Here is an 18,264-nt window from a genome sequence, read left to right as displayed (position 1 = left end):
ATAACGTATTTATTTCATGTATGTTTATATATGCACATATAAATAAAAAATAGTGTTGTCTCAACGGCGCGGACAAGTCTGGTCAGTGAGGAACGGTCGCACACAATGGGAGGCCTCTCTTAAGGAGCCTTATCTGTTAAAATATTTTTAAAAGAAACCCACACTTTGAAAAAGAGCACACATCAGAAGGCGGGTGAGGAATGTTTTAAAACACTGGTGTGTGGCCACCCTGGCGCGGAGGATGCTAGGCTGAGGGAAATCGCGGCGAGGTCTACCTCAGCGCGATCCACCCGGTCAGCCTGAGCCCACGGCCGACTCAGGCGACGCTGATGCTGCCCAGTCCAGGAGCAGCCCCGCAGCCCTGCTGCCCGCTGTGGCCCAGTCCTCAGGAGGCTACCAACAGCCTCGGCGTCAGCAATGGCTTCCTCTTCCTGCATACAACCTATGGGGCGGGTTTACTCAGAAACTCCTTGTTGAAGAATCTTCTTGCCTCAACGTTACTGAGGGAAACAGAGCAACGAGATGGGTTCTGTCTTCTGTATTCAATGCTTTCCACCATGGCGTCCTTTATCACCTGTGAACAGAGATGGAAGGGGTGGGATCAGTGTGTGGTCAGCTCATTGAAACATCTGTTTGGGAGGTCGGGGTGGGGGCCAAGGGTTAGGACATGGTGAAGACGCCTGCTTCCCATCTCAGAGTGCAGAGATGTGAGTGTTGTCTCATCTCCTAATTTCAGCTTCCTCCTGATGCACACCCTTGGAGGCAATAGTGATGGCTGAAGTAGCTGGGTCCCTGCCACCCACGTGGGACACCCAGATTTGGTTCCTGACTCCTGGCTTCAAACTGTCCCAGCCCCGGCCATTGTAGGCACTTGGGGAGTGAACCAGTGGATGGGAGATCTCTCTCTCTCAAAAAATTAAAAAAAAAAAAAATTGTTCGTAAAACCAAAGATATAATTGATCCTCTTACTAGAGATTTCCTTTTGAAATATAGGATGAAATCTACAAGCTCTGGTTATCCATTTGAATTCCACACCTGTTAAACTTCCGTGCCTGCTCTTCCCCCACCAGAAAGAATCCTGAAGGCGCTCTGAGTTCATGCTGGGGAATACAGTATTTGAAGCACAGCGAATTTCTCTGTTCTGTGCCTCTCAAGGAAGGTGACAGCAGGGAAGAAACAAGTATTTCCAAGTCTATGACTTATGTTCTCTACAGTTAGCAGACAAGGGGATGAGAGCCACCTGGAGGTGCTCCTCCTCTGTACAGACGCTGTAACAAGCCACCACGTCCTCTGCTGAGGAAACTCCTTGCCCTGTGAAGTCACACTTCACATAAGCATAAACCTCACAGATACCCAAAGTGATGGCCAGAATAAAACACAGACAACAATAACCTCTATGAATTGCTACTGTGGTTTTCATACACCATTTCTGGAAGAAGCTAACCTGGCCACAAACTTGGGAGAAGAGGGGACGTTCAGAACTTGGCAAAAGCAGTCACTATGGAATTATGGGCGTGGGCTTTGGAGCAAGGCCATTGCTGCTCCAGGGCCTTGTGCAACATCAGGAAGAAGCCACTCCCTTGGACAGTGCTAGAGATTGACAACAAGGCAAGTCCTTACCCAGAGTTTGCTGAGCAACACAAAGGCAGAGGCACACTTGGCAGTTTAGGGCCCCAGGGCCTCCTCCCACTCAGAGCTGGCAGCCCACATGGCCTCGGAGAAGACTACACAGGAGTTTTCCCCTCCCCACAAGCTGCAGGAGTGAGGAGAGACCTCCATGGTGACAAGTCATGAGTAGTGATCTGTAACTTCAGGTCAGGCCCTCCATGCTCTAATAGCAACTGATTTTGTTCCACAAGAAGTCATGTTCCAGAAAGAGGGATTGATCACAGCAGAGTGATTCTTTGATATGCTTTATTTTAAAAATAATACAATTATCCACTGGGGAAAATGGGCTCAAATGTTATCCAGTCTTTTGAGAAAGGCAGATATTTGTGGACCCCACATTGGGAGAAACACCAGGGGTCCTCTGGCAGCAGGAAATGCTTCTCCTGTGAAGGAGCCACTGACCAAAGGCATCCAGGCCCAGATACTTTTTGGCCATGTGAGGTTAACAGAAATTAGTCCAACTCCTTGAGCATGTTATCCTTTCTTTAAAAAGGGAATAGTGTTACCAATTTGGGGATTTGTAGGTATTGGGATCATTTATACAAAGTGCTTCACACAATGCCTGATTTATAGAAAACATCTCAAAACTAGTATCTGTTTCTGTTGCTATTCTTTTCAAAATATTTTTTTCATTTATTTGAAAGGCAAAGTGACAGAAAGATTTTCGATCCACTGGGTTACTCCCCAAATAGTCACCAACAACCAGGGCTGAACCAGATACAAACCAGGAGCCTGGAACTCCATCGTAGTCCCACATGGGAGAAAGGGACCCAAGCTCTGGGGGATGGCTGCCTTCCCAGGCACATTAGCAGGGCGCTAGATCAGAAGCAGAAGAGCTGGGATTCAAACCTGCAGTCTGATATGGGATGCCAAGATCATATGCTGCAACTTAACCTGATGTTATTTTAAAATTGGCTATATGTGATAAAAATTTGAAGTGAGGCTAAATTAGAAATGAATCTATGAAGTTTGCAAGAAATTAACATAGCATAATAGTCATAAGTCACCTTATTACGTGGCATAAGTCAACAAACCAATTCTGAAGAAGACAACATCGTAGAGTAGCAGGCTAAGCCACCACCTACAATAGCAGCAGCCCATACAGGAGCACCAATTCGAGTCTCAGCTGCACTACTTCCAATCCAGCTCCCTACTAGTTCACCTGGGAAACAGCGATTGGTAGCCCAAGTACTTGGACCCCTGCCACCCATGTTGGAGATCTGGATGGAGTTGCTGGCTGCCAGTTTCAGCCTGACCAGGCCCAAGCCTTTACAGCCATTTGCAGAGTGAACCAGCAGATGGAAGACCTCTCTCTCTCTCTGTCACTCTGCCTTTCAAGTCAATAAAATCTTTATAAAAGAAAATTCTATTATTCAAAGTATCCTTCTACATCTAAGAGTCTCTCTGCCTTTCTAGAGATCCACAGAGCAAGTTTTCCACTTGCTCCTTCTTCATAGAAGCTAAAAAACATCACCCTAACCTCAGAGAAATACCAAGTAAAATCAAAAGTAACTACTAACTTTCCAAATACCTATGAAGCTTTGAAATAGAAAAGGCTACAGGGAACTTACACTGAAATGTCTGCTGTCATTCCTTTATAATGAATTCATGAGCACAAAAACACCAATATCAAGAACATTAACTCCTGGATTCAGCGTAACTGGACTCAACTGATGTTCCCAGTAAGCAGGCTGTTCTTATAAAAGAAAATGAACAAGTGTTCATTTGTAACCCTGAAAGTCATAAGCACTTAGAATATGTAAGTTGAACCACTAGGTGGCAGGTTAACACTATGAACCAGATTCCTCAGAGTACTGCAGAAAATACACAGTTCCTGGGAGCTGAAATGACTGAATCAATTTCTGGAAGGTTTCCGGCTATAAATGGTGAAGCAGAGCCCATGGCTCTCTGTGAAGAAACAGAAGAAGCTAAACTCACTACTAGGTCAGATGCTAAAGTCAAACCCATGGCACGCTACACACTACCATGGGACTTAACCCAAAAGAGGATGTCAGATTTACTGCATCTTAAAGTATTTATATCTAATTTCCTCTTTCATTCTTGGAAATTCATGGAAATCCCAAAGCATTATCGCAATCTTCTCCAGATCCTCTGCCCACCCCGAAGTCTGACCCACGTCTTCTTCCACTGGAGCTATTCAGGAGCCCCTAATCATTGAAACAGATGACTCTTGGCAATAAAGGCAGAACATAAGGAGGGGGAAAAAAAAGATTCCAAAATTTAAATGAAAGCATAAAAGGTGAGCTCATCCTCCACTCCCAAAAGAGGAATAAATTTGGAGAAGTCAGATAATAGGCAATTCACAAATATAAACTTTTTCCTCTTTTTTTTTTTCCTCTACTAGGAAGTAAAAGAGAGCCCAAGAGAGGAAGTTACATTGTATTTTGAGAGAGAAGTAAAAAAATATATTACAAATAGAGACTACAGCAAGATATTTTGATCCAGGTGACTGAATTTGCTGGCTAATTTTAGTCTGCCTTCCCTGGAAGAATTGAAATGTCATGAAAGAAAGGGCCTTATTAGTCTTGTCATTTATGATTCCAGCACTTAGAACATGGAGATGCATAATAAACATTTGCAAAATTAATAAAAGTACAGAAGACACTCACTGAACGACTAGACAGGATAATGTTTGGTTCATGGGGCAAGGAAACTTGAGTTGAAGGGCAAGCAGGGTTGGGTAAGCAGAGAGCAAGGACCAGGCACTGCGGTGGGACAACTGGATACAAGCTGCAGGTGCAAGTGGGGCCCACCAGGACACAGCAGGAAAGCAGGTTGTGTCCTGGGACACTAACAAACAGCAGAAAGGCTGCTTGGAGGATAAATGGCTCAAGAATGAGGGAGCAGCAAGAAAAGCCCTATTACCCATCTCAGCTTCCCCCATAGGAGTATTGTGACATCCAGTAATTTGCCTAAATAATCTATGACTCAGTTTCCTCGCTTGTGAATTTTAAAAAGAAGCCTCACAGGCTGATTCTGAGTGTTAAATATTTGGGGGAAGTATCTGACTTGTGCGTAGTAAGCACTCCAAACTTTGCCCTGTTCTTTTTGTGTCATTTATTGCTATATGCCTAATTCCTAACACAGTATCTGGCACAGTAGACATGCAATATATACGGTTGAATTAATGGACAAGTGAAATGGGAAGAAATGACACACAGCACAGAAAATAGGGTAAGTTTGGGCCTGTTGGGGCTCAGAGCGTTAAACCCCAAAACAAAGGCCTCTGAAAAGGTTTCTCTCTGACTCTCCTGCCTCCCTGTCCTGTTTACTTTCCCTCACCCCAAGGCAAGCCTCAGGAACAAGAATTCTTTTCCCGAATGTGTGTCACATTCCCTGGAATTATTTTCCCCAAAACAAGCCATAAAGTCTAAAAATATCCCTGTAATCCCCCACCTTTCTGTCTCAGAGCTAGCCATAAGGAAACACTCTGACCTACTTTGTTTGGTAGCAGATCACCAGACCCTCTTTTCTCTAAGAGTCCTCCCCCACAGCTCTGAGGAAGGAATGTTGCTCAGAGGCCCAGAAGAATCCGAGCAGACAGCCTTGCCTGGATTCCCACTGGCACGGGTACCCTCAGGCCATATTCTCCTCCACAAGGCTGTCCAGGCTTCTTCCAACCCAAACATAGAAACAGATGCCACCCCCACCTCTTTGGGTCTTCCTCCTGAAGGCTCCATGTCAGATAAAACCACATTACCATAAATTTGTTATATTTTCCTCTTGTTAACCTCTTTTGTTACAGGAATGTCAGCAGTGAGCCCTGGCATTGTGGTGCAGCTGATCAAGCTGCTACCTGTGACACCAGCATCCCACATGAGAGCTGGTTAGGGTCCTGGATTCTCCACTTCTGGTCCAGCTCCCTGCTAATGCATATGGGAAAGCAGCAGATGATGGCCCAAGTCCTTGGGCCCCTGACACCCATGTGGAAGACCCAGATAGAGTCCCAGGCTCCTGACTTCAGCCTGGCCCAGCCCTAGCTGTTGCAGACATTTGGAGTGTGAACCAACAGATGGAAGCTGTCTCTCTCCCCCTCTAACCCTGCCTTTCAAATAATGATTTTTAAACAAAGGAATGTCGGCAGTGCCCCTTTAACGTGGGTAGGAGGGGCACGGTGCATTTCTTCCCCCACAGGCATGAAACATAAGTCAGCTTCAAAGATAAGAACCTTGTCTGTGCTGAAAACTCTTAGCAAGAGGATAAACCATCAGTAAATTAAGTAGCCATCACTACTTCTGGAGATGTGCTTTTTCCCCACTTTAATTATTACATGGCATTTAATACTTGATGGGCGATTTGAAAAAATTTAAAGGCTTATTACGCATCACTGTCATCTCCTGAGTAAATGGACACTTGACAGACTCTTGGACAATGCCTCCTGAGTTAACTGGCTGAACAGCACAGCCGTCTGTGGTGGCTCAATCAACAGGCCTTCCAAGCAGACCTCAGAAGACCCATTCCCTCAAGATCAAAGTTGTGGTTTATGAGCAGAGTGTGTTGTGATGCTACCCGGCCAGGTGCACAGCAGGTAGAGGCACCGACAGCCAGGCCCTCTGCCTCCAGGCAACAGCACCTGTATCTCCTGACACTCACTGTCCCCAGTGACGCAGTGACATTTTGAAAATCAACCATGAAAAACATACACACATTTATTTCAGGCTTCAGACATTGTGATCGGTATCTCCAGCGGCTCCAAGGTAAATAAGGCATGGCTCCATTTTTAAGGAGGATATAATTAAGAGAAGAGACGATGCACACTAATAATACCCATAATTATTGCCATTACTTTAGCTGCTTCAACTTACTGATGGCCATTACGTGCCAAGCCCTCAAGTTATATTATTTTGCTTAATCCCCATCTGATCCTACAAGACAAGTATCCTTATTCCTTCTGACAAATGAGGAAAGCAAGCACTGGAAAGATGAACCAATAGGCCAAGCACCCAGCCAAGAGACAGCAGCACAAGGATTCGAACTTCCAGTTTGGCCTGACTCCAAACTCTGCCTCTCCCACACAGCATGCATCTACCAGTGTAAGTCACTATACACTAAAAGGAAACTTGAAATACGGTAATAATAAAAGCATTGAGGAAAGGCTCAGTGAAAAGTAATTCTGGAGGACTGAGTAAGTACAGAAACGAGGCTGCTGAGCAACGCAGGCGGCTGTCACTAAATGAGCATGCACAGAGCCCATGTCCTCTAAACAGACACTGGAATTCAGTGTTAGCACGCAAGCCAGTGTGGATCACCAGGGGAAATGAAACAACGGGGACCTGCATCCGCCAGAGACCAGGGCCTTTTCAATGCAAGATTATAGAGTGCGAATCGAAAAGGACGAGTCTCCTTAAGCCACAGCGATGGTGGGCACAAAGCTGAAAACACCTCCTGTGGGGCTGGCAGATGAGTGTGTCGAAGGATCACATTCACAGTGCCCACCGTCTGCAACAACTCCATACCGTGCCATGCCAACACGCGCCAGGGTCCTGCTCCACCCAAACCAGGTGGCAATGACAGACTGTTACAGCTGAGCCTCAGGAACTGTGCAGGAGACTGACCGTGGCAGGGTTTTGTGGCTGTGTGGCATCACTTACTATGAAGCTGTGACAATGATAAACATAGGTTTTCTGGTTTGAAGGGGAGGAGTGGTCACCAAGGGGGAGATAAAATATTAGTAAAAATGGGAAGTTTTGGCCAGCGCCGCGGCTCACTAGGCTAATCCTCCGCCTGTGGCGCCAGCACCCTGGGTTCTGGTCCTGGTTGGGGCACTGTTTCTGTCCCAGTTGTTCCTCTTCCAGTCCAGCTCTCTGCTATGGAAAGCAGTGGAGGATGGCCCAAGTGCTTGGGCCCTGCACCCGCATGGGAGACCAGGAGGAAGTACCTGGCTCCTGGCTTCGGATCGGCGCAGCGCACTGGCCATGGCAGCCATTTGGGGGTTGAGCCAATGGAAGACCTTTCTCTCTGTCTCTCTCTCATTGTCTAACTCTGCCTGTCAAAAAAAAAAAAAAAAATGGGACGTTTTGCCTGGATGTGAGACACACACCTCCACAAGAATGACGTAAGCATGAGCCTAGATGCCCACATACTGCAGGAGAGAGCCTACATTATTTACTGCAGTAATTACGTTCACTTACTGTCTGGGCTGTTGTCACCTACAACCTACACAACCTTGTCTGCTGCCAATCCTGGACATGGGCAAAGGTCTCACGGTACCTTCACCATGAACCTTCAGGGATACAGGACATAGACCTGAGCAGATGGGCAGGTTCCCACTCACGAGCAGCTCCCCTCTGCAGGGCACAGCGTTCAGTGCTGCCAGTCACATCTGTGTCAGAGATGAGCACAGTGGGGCTCAACAGGCTTGAACAGCTGATTCAAAGTCCTAGGAGTGGCCCATCTGGGATCTAAAGATGATAGAAAGACCATGATGGCCTTGCCTCTACTTGCAGTACCAGATATGTTAGTAGAAGCAGAAGGAAGTTAAAAATTCCCTAATGAATGGCACAGAAAGAATCCACATTTGGTAAGCAGTCAGGACGGTTATTTTGGAATCCAGTCTGTTTTTGCTAGGGCTTTAACTGTTTCATCTGTGTGTCAAACAGATGTTGAGGGATGCTTGTAACTTATATAAACAGAACTATCTCATTCCTTATAGCAGATAGTTTAGCAGATTTATATAAACCAGAATGGAAAACAGCAAGATAAATGTAGTTTATCTGTGTGTGTGTGTATCCATGTACATACATATACAGATCCAATAGAGTATTTATATATTTCTAGTTTTTCCATTTGAGGGTGGCCTATCAGATTGAATACATTTCATTCCAAAGAATATGTAATTTTGAGAATATTGACTTCCCACTGGAAAAATAGGATTTACAGTGATATTGCACCTTAGTTCTCTTCAACAGCATGAAGTTTTACAAAAGACAATTCTATTTTGAGAATCTCTTTTGCTGCCTATACATTATAAATTTAAAATACTCATTGTTATCTCAAGAGTCTTTAAATTTTCACCATCACTACAGAAATAATGTAGCCTAGGGCTTTTAAATGTCCACTGTTCTGAGATTTCTTTTAAAAAGTAGAATAAATATATTGAGAAAATTATATATGCCGTAAGTTTTGGTAAGCTTGTTTAACATGAATTATGACATATGTGCAAATTCAGACAGGAAGCAAAGGAAATTTTAAAGTTGTAGGCATTGATTCTTGTGGAAAATTTCATATTTTATAAAAATCTAAGGTTTTATTAATAAATGTAGTACCATGATTGCACAGAATTGATCATGACTAGTCTCAGGCCAAACTTAACAAGCAAGTAAACTCTGTGCCAGAGCTCCCCCCACTCACTGAAGCTGACTTCCTTTGTGCTATCCGGTCTCTAAAAGGACTGGCAAATCAGACCGGAACCTTTTCCTTCTCCATTGGATTTGTTTATTTTTCTAATATTCTTTTTTCCTAATGTACAAAACCCACATAGGCTAATTAATTTGTGCTTTCACAACTGATAATAATGTGTCATCCCAAGCCAATGATTCAAATTACACAATAGTGCTCCTAAATGGCAAATTAGAAACTAAGGAATTCTACACAGACACAGAACCTTAGTGGCAGATACACTACCATTAGGAGTGACTGATACTAAAGAGAATGACCCTGCTGCTAAAGTTTCTAAAACAAAACTTCATGACTTCTCAAGGTGGGGGTTGGGGAGGGCACGCTGTTGTACTTGGCAACATTCCCAAGATCCACAGAAATAAACATTTAAAAGCATGAAGGTATTTGTTAAAAGTCATGTCATGGGGCCAGCGCCACAGCTCACTAGGCTAATCCTCCACCTGCGGTGCCAGCACCCCGGGGTTCTAGTCCCAGCTGGGGCACCCGATTCTGTCCCGGTTGCTCCTCTTCCAGTCCAGCTCTCTGCTGTGGCCTGGGAGTGCAGTGGAGGATGGCCCAGGTCCTTGGGCCCTGCACCCGCATGGGAGACCAGGAGGAGGCACCTGGCTCCTGGCTTCATATCGGCACAGTGCACTGGCCACAGTGTGCCAGCCATAGCAGCCACCTGGGGGGTGAACCAACGGAAAAAGGAAGACCTTTCTCTCTCTGTCTCTGTCTCTCTCTTACTGTCTAACTCTGCCTGTCAAAGAATAAAAAAAATTTTAATTAAAAAAAAAAAAAAACTCGTCATGGTATCTATGCAGATCAACTAAACTTCTGGTTGTCCTCACTTTGCTATTCATATAAGTATGTTATTTTCCTTCCTCATAATGAATACATTAGATACTTGGGGAAAGAAACTTAACCAATCATTCAATCAAATAATGGTACAAAATGCGGACCCTGCCCACTAATGCCATTTGGAGGCACTAGTGCCCTGAATTTTGTAAGGCTCTTCTGGGTATTAACAGAACAATTCAGGAGAGGTGAATGGTTTATTTGGGGTGTGGTCACTCATACACCTTATTTTATTTGCATGGTTGTATTTGTGGGGTGTGGGAGTCATCTGACATTGTCAGAGGTCCCAGGGTCAGAGGTCCCAGGAGACACTCACGTCTATGTTGTTCAGGGTGTTGAAGTACATCAGGTCATGCAGCCTTTTGAATGCTTGATTTGGATACTGGAAGTTGAAGGTTGAAAACGGTGATTCAGGGTCATCAAAAATGTCAAAGTCAGCTATTTCTTTCTCTTCCTTAGTTTCTCTTGGAATACCTAAATAATGAAAAGAGTCATAGATGCCATTATTTTGAAAACTAGAAAATATTTCTAAAACCCACTGAATAAAACAACCAACTAGTCAGGAAGCACTAGGACTACTGTCCAGAGGCCCGTTCTGGGTATTCTGCCTGGAAGGCTTCAGACTACCAGGGTCTGCATCTCTGTGCCTGGGGGTTTGGGATCTCTCCCTGCAGGGGTGGAGGCTGCTCTCTCATATGCCTCTGGCTGGAAACTCTGGGAGATAAAACCATGGCCCAGGCAGCAGATAACCACTCTAGGGAGTTAGCCCTGTAAACACACAGCACCCTTGGCTCCTGGTGTGTGGGTGGGAGGATGATTCTGGGACATAGGTCCTGTTCCATTTCCTAGACTTCCCCAGCAGGGTCTAGTTCCATTGTGGTAGTCAGTGTTTGTCCTCCTCCCTTCCTGATTAACAAGCCAGAGAGCTCTTTGGTTCACCTAAATAAACTATTTACACTTAAATCCTTTTCTAAGAACCTGCTCCTAGAAGAACACAAACTGAAACACTTATGTAATTTATGCCTCAGAAATCCCCTGTGCAGGACAACTGCTCAGGGAGCCTCCCCTTGAGACATAACAGCAACAGAGCTCCTCATCTGTGCTTTCTGTCTTCCCTGTATTCCCCTGGTGTACCTCCTCTGAATATTTTTGTGTGTCTGTGTCTTTCCATTCACCACATGGAAATCTACATTTCTAGCCCTACAACGTTACACAGATTTTAGAATCTTCAGCATCCTGCCTGTTGGTCTCTAGATGGCCTTTCCTTAACTGGCATTTTCTAGGATAAGGAAGAATCCACAGGATGTGATAAAACGGATTGACTATTCTTTGAACTTGATCCTCATTTTCTATGAAATACAACATGGCAACCTGTAATTGCTAGCCAAGTTGTGCATCTAGATCACATTAATCCTGTGGCCAGTTAAAATTCCCAGAATATCTGCATGGTTTGTTCTGGAATAAGAGGTCTCTTACGAGGGTGGTTTTCAAAATACTTAATGTAACCTATGACAAGGGCACCCATCAATCAGAACAAACACAATCCAAGTTCTTGTTATAAAGCCCCAAAGATCTTTGCTAAACTGGTTATTAACACTTCAGTTTTTCTGGGCTGTGAGAAATGCCAGGAACCTTATGGTAAGAGAGGTCTTAAATAGTAGCTATTTATCAAGGTAAAGGATGCATTCAAATTATTAATAGCTGGAACAGCCATGTCAGTGTGAGACAGTTTAATATCAGCCTTGCTCTTCTAGAAGATTTCTATTTTATGGAATAGAACCTATTAACATACCTGGAGACTTGTACTTTCTGAAGTTGATGTTGGCCAGAACAAAGTGGATGATAATTGGGCAATCTTTCTCCACATCAGGATTCTTGGGTTTAAAGACGTAGCACTCCTTCAGTCCCTCTCGATCAAACACATAAGGATCTATCTTCGGAAAGGGGAGCTTGTTCATTTTAGCCCACTTTTCTGCCAGTAGAAGCTCCTATGAGGAAAAATGAAAGATGTATTCAGGGATTTTTAGTCTTCATTTGTTCAGCTGGCCTAACCATTACCCAATAGCCATTGGGTTTCTACTAGCTGCAAGCAATAGGCTTCTTAATAGAATGAACAACAGTCCTGATTTCAAGAAACCCATCCATGGCTGGCATTGTGGCGCAGTAGGTTAAGCCACTGTTGCAACAAAGGCATCCCATTTAAGTGCAGGATCAAGCCTCTGCTTCTCCACTTCCAATCCAGCTCTCTGCTAATGCACCTGGGAAAGCAGTGTACGATGGCACCCAAGTGCTTGGGTCCCTGCACCCATTTGGGAGACCCAGATGGAGTTCCAGGCTCCTGACTTCAGCCTGGCCCAGTCCTAATCATTATGGCCATTTGAGGAGTAAACCAGAAGATGAAAGACCTCTCTCTCTCTCTCCTTCTCTGTAATCCTGCCTTTCAAATAAATAAATAAATCTTCAAAAAATTTCTAATCAATCTCAAAACTTATCTAAGTACTCTTATAAACAAGCTCACTATCATTATTATGCCAATTCTTAGCACAGGGCTAGCTCCAAAGCTGAAAAATCACTGATGAACTAAAATTAATGAAATTATAATGAAAAAATTGCTAGAGAAAAAATATTCTGAGTTCAAACCCTTAGTAATGGAGTCTGATGTCACAGCAGGAAGAACCCTCTGAAACTGGGGCTGGGGAGGAGGGTTCACTTCCTTTGTCTATGCCAAAGTGTTAAAAAAAAAAAAGTTAAAATTAATTAATTAAAATGTATTCATTGTATTACGTATTCAGTTACTCTGAGTCAGATTTTGTAACTTCCATTTATGCAAAGAAGTAAAGTTTCTGGCCTTGGCGGATTTATTTAAATTTTATTTATATGAAAGGCAGGGGTGGTGGGGGATAGAAAGAAACAGAGGAGTCTTCCATCTGCTGGTTCAATGACCAAATGCTCACAACCGCTGGGGCTGGACCAAGTAGAAGCCAGGAGCTAGGAACTCAATCCAGGTCTCCTGTATAGTGCAGAGACCCAACCACTCAAGCCATTGCCTGCTGCCTCCCAGGACCTTGGTAAAAAATAAGAATGGGAAAGTCTAGGAGAGGGAGGCAGAAAAAGGGTGGGAGTATGGTGGGACAGAGGTAGAGGGGGAAGAATCACCATGTGCCCAAATTTGTATATATTAAATGCATGAAGTTTATATTTCTTAAATAAAATTTAAAAAAATAAAAAAAATGTAAAAAATATATGCATTCGTAGGAAGATGGAATTGAAAGCTGGGAGTAGAATCCAAGCATTTCAATATGGGATGCAGGCTCCGCATCCTACCCCAGCACATCTCTATTTTGTGCGCAGCAGCCAAAAGTAGACTGCGTGGTAGGACTAAGAGCTGAGCAGAGGGCAGAAACAGGTTGTGTTATGGCTCCATTCTTGGCTCCCTTCCTGGTAAGAGGACTGTGCATCCCCAGCAGAAAGAGACGCATAGGAGACTGGGGTCACAGCAGCTGATTTGCAGTGACTGGCAGGTAGCATGACCAAGAAATACATGCTGTTGTCAACCAATGTGAGGTTTGTCTGTCACTGCATCAAAGCTGACTAGTTTATTGTGTAAGCACAAAAAAATTAATTTTGGAAAACATAAATCAATATGGAGAGGTTCAGTGAGGACAGCTCTGGAGCCTTGGTCACATTTCCAACTCAGTGCTCCTGACTCCATACCCTGAAAGATAGAGCATAGGCGATCCCAACAATATGTGTGCTATAGAACTGCACTCAGATTAGAGGAATTAGTATCTGGCAGTATTCAGAACAGGGCTTATCACATGTCAAGTGCTACACAATGCTGGATAAAGGAATAGCAGTAAAGAGGAAAAGAGACAGAAGAGGAAAAGTGAGGAGAAAAACAGGAAAAGTAAAGAGGAGGAGAGACGGAATAGATCCAGGGACATTCCTGGAGAGAATCTGAAGGGCCCTACACTTGTACTCACACGGATCCACTGGCCGCACTCACCAGAGGCTGATGTTGGCTCACTCCAGGCATGGGAGACCCTGACTAGGTCACTGATGCCTCTCGTTATGGGACTTACAGTGCCCGAGAGTGAGCTCTCAAACAACCTCTGTGTTTAAAGCTGTGATAAATGCCATGAACATGTTGCAGACTCTCCTGAGCCTGTGTAGTACCCCTGCACTATTTCCTCTGTGTACTTATTAGTTCATTCAGCAATGATGATGAGACCTGCTATATTCCAGGCATGACAGAGGGGTTTGGCTGAAGTGCTCCAGGTAACACAGCAATGGGAGAGAGATGTGACTGGCACAGCACAGGGTGACAGAGGCCAAGCTAAACAGTTGGAAACGCCCAGCTCAAACACGGATGCCTTCATGTGCTGTCTGGGCAACCTGACACAACTCCCTGGGTCATCTCAGATGAGCAGGAGACAAACTACTTGGAGAGAGGGCTGCAGTGAGCAGTGACCTTCCTGTGACGGCACCACAGGGACCACGTGACAACACAGAGGGACTGGTTGTTCAGCACCCTGAAGCAGCAGTCCCCGGGCACTGGTTTCCTGCCTTTGCAAAGTTAAGCTAATAACCTTTGTCTCTTCACACGACTGCTATGTGGACAGATACCGTCCAGAAACCTCAGTAATTTAGGTTCAGGAAAAAACAGGTGCTTTAACATGGCACGTTATATTCAGAGGAAAATACACTTTTCACTAAACTTTCACTGCTCTCGATGCTTCTGAAATGATGAATTTTAAGTTGATCAACTCTCTCTCAATACCACTGACCAAGAAATAAAAATCCAGGGGGACGACGGGTAAGTGAAAGCATGTGCAACCTGAACTGCTATGCTAGAAAGAGTGTTGTCTCACTTCCAGAAAATCCCAAATATGTATGAACAATTTCACATTTGAAACAGAATAAAGCTTTTAACATTAACCGCCCCGCTCTTTCTCCCCTGTCTGGCTAAATTAACCAGCTGGTCATTGCATGTCTAGCACTGTTCACTGTTATTCATTCATGAGTATTCAGCACCAAAATAGAACCAAGAGTTCACACTGTGGAGTGCCACGTGAGGCAAGAGAAGCGCGATCCTCCCAGTGTTTGCAAACATGACTCAGGGGTGGCCTGTGACGTGCACGTCTGTGGAGCACAGGGCAGGGGAAACGGGAAGTGATGGCCAGCTGCCGTGAGACGCTGGAATCAGGAAGAGCCCGGCACTTTCCCTTTCCTTATGAGAGCCCGCTGTGGAAAAGATGAACACCCAGTGACGACAGACGCAGTGATTACAGGACGGAAAAACCTGTCTCCTTTCTGATGTCTCGCTTCTGCAAGTCTGAGAAGCGATGACATAGACTGTGAGTAAAGCCACAAGTCTGAGAAAAGTATTTTAAAAAAATGCAGTGAACAAAATACTGCACTCCACAAATGGTGTTCTGTCCCAAGTGCCCATTTGGTTGTTGTCTGACACCTCAGAAACTTCCAACTTCCACAGATTAATTTACAGTTAAATTTACATAGCACTAACAAAAGCTATTTTCTGTGGAAATAAAAATTTGACAACACCTCCAAAGCTGATTTTCTGTGAAATGTTCATGCTCAATTTTGAGTACTAAAAAATGACGAAAAACCTTAAATAGCATAGAAATATATTAAAATCATACTGTGAATGGAATATATATACATATATATATATATGTATATATGATAAATGCCGTTGGTATTATCCTTGAATAGACACTAAATGGGGGTTCAAATTTGCAAGGTAAATATCTAATTTACTTAGCAGGTAAATTGGTGCTGCTTTTCTAGAAAGCAGTCCAGAATTTTTTTTTTAATAAAAGTCATAAATGGATGTGTATCTAGGAGCCATTCTAAGGAAATCATAAAATGTGATTAAGAATACATGTGTAGGGACCACGTTGTGGTGCAGTGGGTTGAGTCACTGCCTGTGCAACATCCCATATCAGAGCACTGGTTAGAGTCCTGGCTGCTCTACTTCTGTTCCAGCTCCCTGCTAATGAACCTGGAAAAGTAACAGAAAGGCAGCCCAAGTGCCTGGGGCTCTGCCACTCATGTGGGGGACGCAGATGGAGTTCTAGACTCCTGTTTTCTGCTTGACCCAGCCCTGGCTGATGTGGCCATCTTGAGAGTGAACCAGTGGATGGAAGATCTCTTTCTCTCTCTGTTTTACCCTCTCCCTGTCACTCATCCTTTCAAATAAATAAGTCTTAAAAAGGAAAAAGAAAAAAAAAAGGCAATAATGTGCCAGGATGATAATTACAGAAAAAAGTAACAAGATAGCAATAATCTAGGAGTTGAAAATAAAGTGTCAAATAAATTCTTTCACATCCATATATAGAAATGCTATGTGTTTTTATTTTATGTTATTACATGTCTATAATCATGTTTTACAGATGTTTAATATCATAGGAAAATACAAGCAGAAAGCAAAATGATTTTATGACCCTGGTGGTCTCTCTTTCTTACACACACACACACACACACACCAAAGACTGGGGCCGGCGCCGTGGCTCAACAGGCTAATCCTCCGCCTTGCGGCGCCGGCACACCGGGTTCTAGTCCCGGTCGGGGCACCGATCCTGTCCCAGTTGCTCCTCTTCCAGGCCAGCTCTCTGCTGTGGCCAGGGAGTGCAGTGGAGGATGGCCCAAGTGTTTGGGCTCTGCACCCCATGGGAGACCAGGATAAGCGCCTGGCTCCTGTCATCGGAAAAGCGCAGTGCGCCGGCCGCAGCGCGCTACTGCGGCGGCCATTAGAGGGTGAACCAACGGCAAAGGAAGACCTTTCTCTCTGTCTCTCTCTCTCTCTCACTGTCCACTCTGCCTGTCAAAAATAAAAAAATAAAAAATAAAAAGACTAGATGGAAAAAAACGCCAAAATATTATCAGCTGTTGACTAGAAGCATTTGATATATATCCTAAATTTTCATATACTTTATATATTAATCACAAATATGAATCAACATTGTAAAATTACTGCAAAGCATAATGCATCTTTTCAGAGGTGTCAAGTAACAATACCAAGCCCTCTTCCCATGTGAGCTCACAGAGACAGCAGAGCCCTGATTCACATGTAGAATGACAGCTGTGCCACTCTGTGCATCCCTATCGGCATCCTGCAGCTCCACGGCCAGCTTCTAAGCTGGCATCTCACAGTGCCCCAGTGTCCTATCCCCCCACAGCTCCTCGTGGGCCATCAAATTCTGCTTGGCTTTCACAGCCACCCACCTGGGCCAGGACTTCATGACTTTATGCTTGGGTTACAGTAAGTCATTCCTCATTCTAATCCTCTGCCTTCCATCCTCCAGCTCGCCCTACGTTCCACAGTCAGATTAATCATCCAGAAATTCCGATTCCATAAAGTCATTTGTCTGCAGGAAATCCTCCACTGATTCTCAACTTCCTATCCCCCAGCCTTACACTCTCCCCTGAAGCTCTCCTGATGGGAGCTTAGTACCTGTCACTTCTAATCAGATCACTCCAGACTTTCAGATGTGCTCTGTTCATCTACTGTCCAAGTTCACTGTCTCCAGGGTGCACCAATTCACTCTTACATTGATCTCCTATGAAACACATATTTAATATATAAACTCAAATAACCACGTAACAGGACATGTCTCAGTTTCTTTCCAACTGATTCTCATGGACAAAAATATTCCCCCCACAAACAGTCCAAACATTATAGAGATCAGAAACCACATTTTAATATCAACTGCTGCACCCAGTGACCAACACAGGAGAGAGCCTACCCAAGTGTGCACCAGAGGGGCAGATAGGAAAGGGCACCAGTGCTCATTCTGAAGCCTTGGGATTGGGTCCAGGCTGGATCACTTTACGAGCACTCTGCTCATTTTATACACTCTCTTATTTCAGTTGTTAACGAAACTTGATCTCACCAATGCTTGTCTGAATATGGTTCACAACCTCAAAAAATCAAATATGAGCACACTCTGAAAATGTGGGGTTTTACATATGTTTAAGTTATCACTATAATCATTATCAGTCTGGAGTGCAGTTTATTCTTGTCCCGAGGGTAAGGAAGCCAGATGTGCTGTCCGAGAACCTCGGGTCATCACTGACTTCTTGGGTGGAAGAGGCTCAATGGACTCCCCTCGCCTCTGTGTTTCTGTCTCTTAGCCTGTGACATGTGCCTGTCCCCCGCCCCTGCAGCATTTCATCCACTCAGCTGTCAAAGATGTCCTCTATACTCATGTCTTGGCCAGCACTTACATCTCTCTCTCTCTCTCTCTCTCTCTCTCTCTCTCTCTCTCTCTCTCTCACACACACACACACACTCACACACATACAGACACACACACT

General features: G+C 44.4%; 1 protein-coding gene across 2 annotated transcripts in view; it reads right to left on the bottom strand.

Moving 5' to 3' along the window:
• The window catches only part of PLA2G4A (phospholipase A2 group IVA), a 150,518-nt gene continuing 132,254 nt past the window's right edge, over positions 1-18,264 (bottom strand). For both annotated transcript variants that reach the window (XM_062211524.1, XM_062211525.1), the window contains 3 exons: positions 11,717-11,912; positions 10,241-10,398; positions 1-574 (listed from right to left, as the gene is read on the bottom strand). In XM_062211524.1, the coding sequence (XP_062067508.1) occupies positions 443-574; positions 10,241-10,398; positions 11,717-11,912 (486 nt within the window). In that variant the 3' untranslated portion in view covers positions 1-442. The remainder of the gene's footprint in view (positions 575-10,240; positions 10,399-11,716; positions 11,913-18,264) is intronic.

The sequence above is a fragment of the Lepus europaeus genome, chromosome 14, assembly GCF_033115175.1.
Source record: "Lepus europaeus isolate LE1 chromosome 14, mLepTim1.pri, whole genome shotgun sequence".
In the NCBI taxonomy this organism is placed as follows: Eukaryota; Metazoa; Chordata; class Mammalia; order Lagomorpha; family Leporidae; genus Lepus; species Lepus europaeus.
Note: the sequence above shows the minus strand (reverse complement) of the source record. Positions and strands in the feature narration are given on the sequence as shown.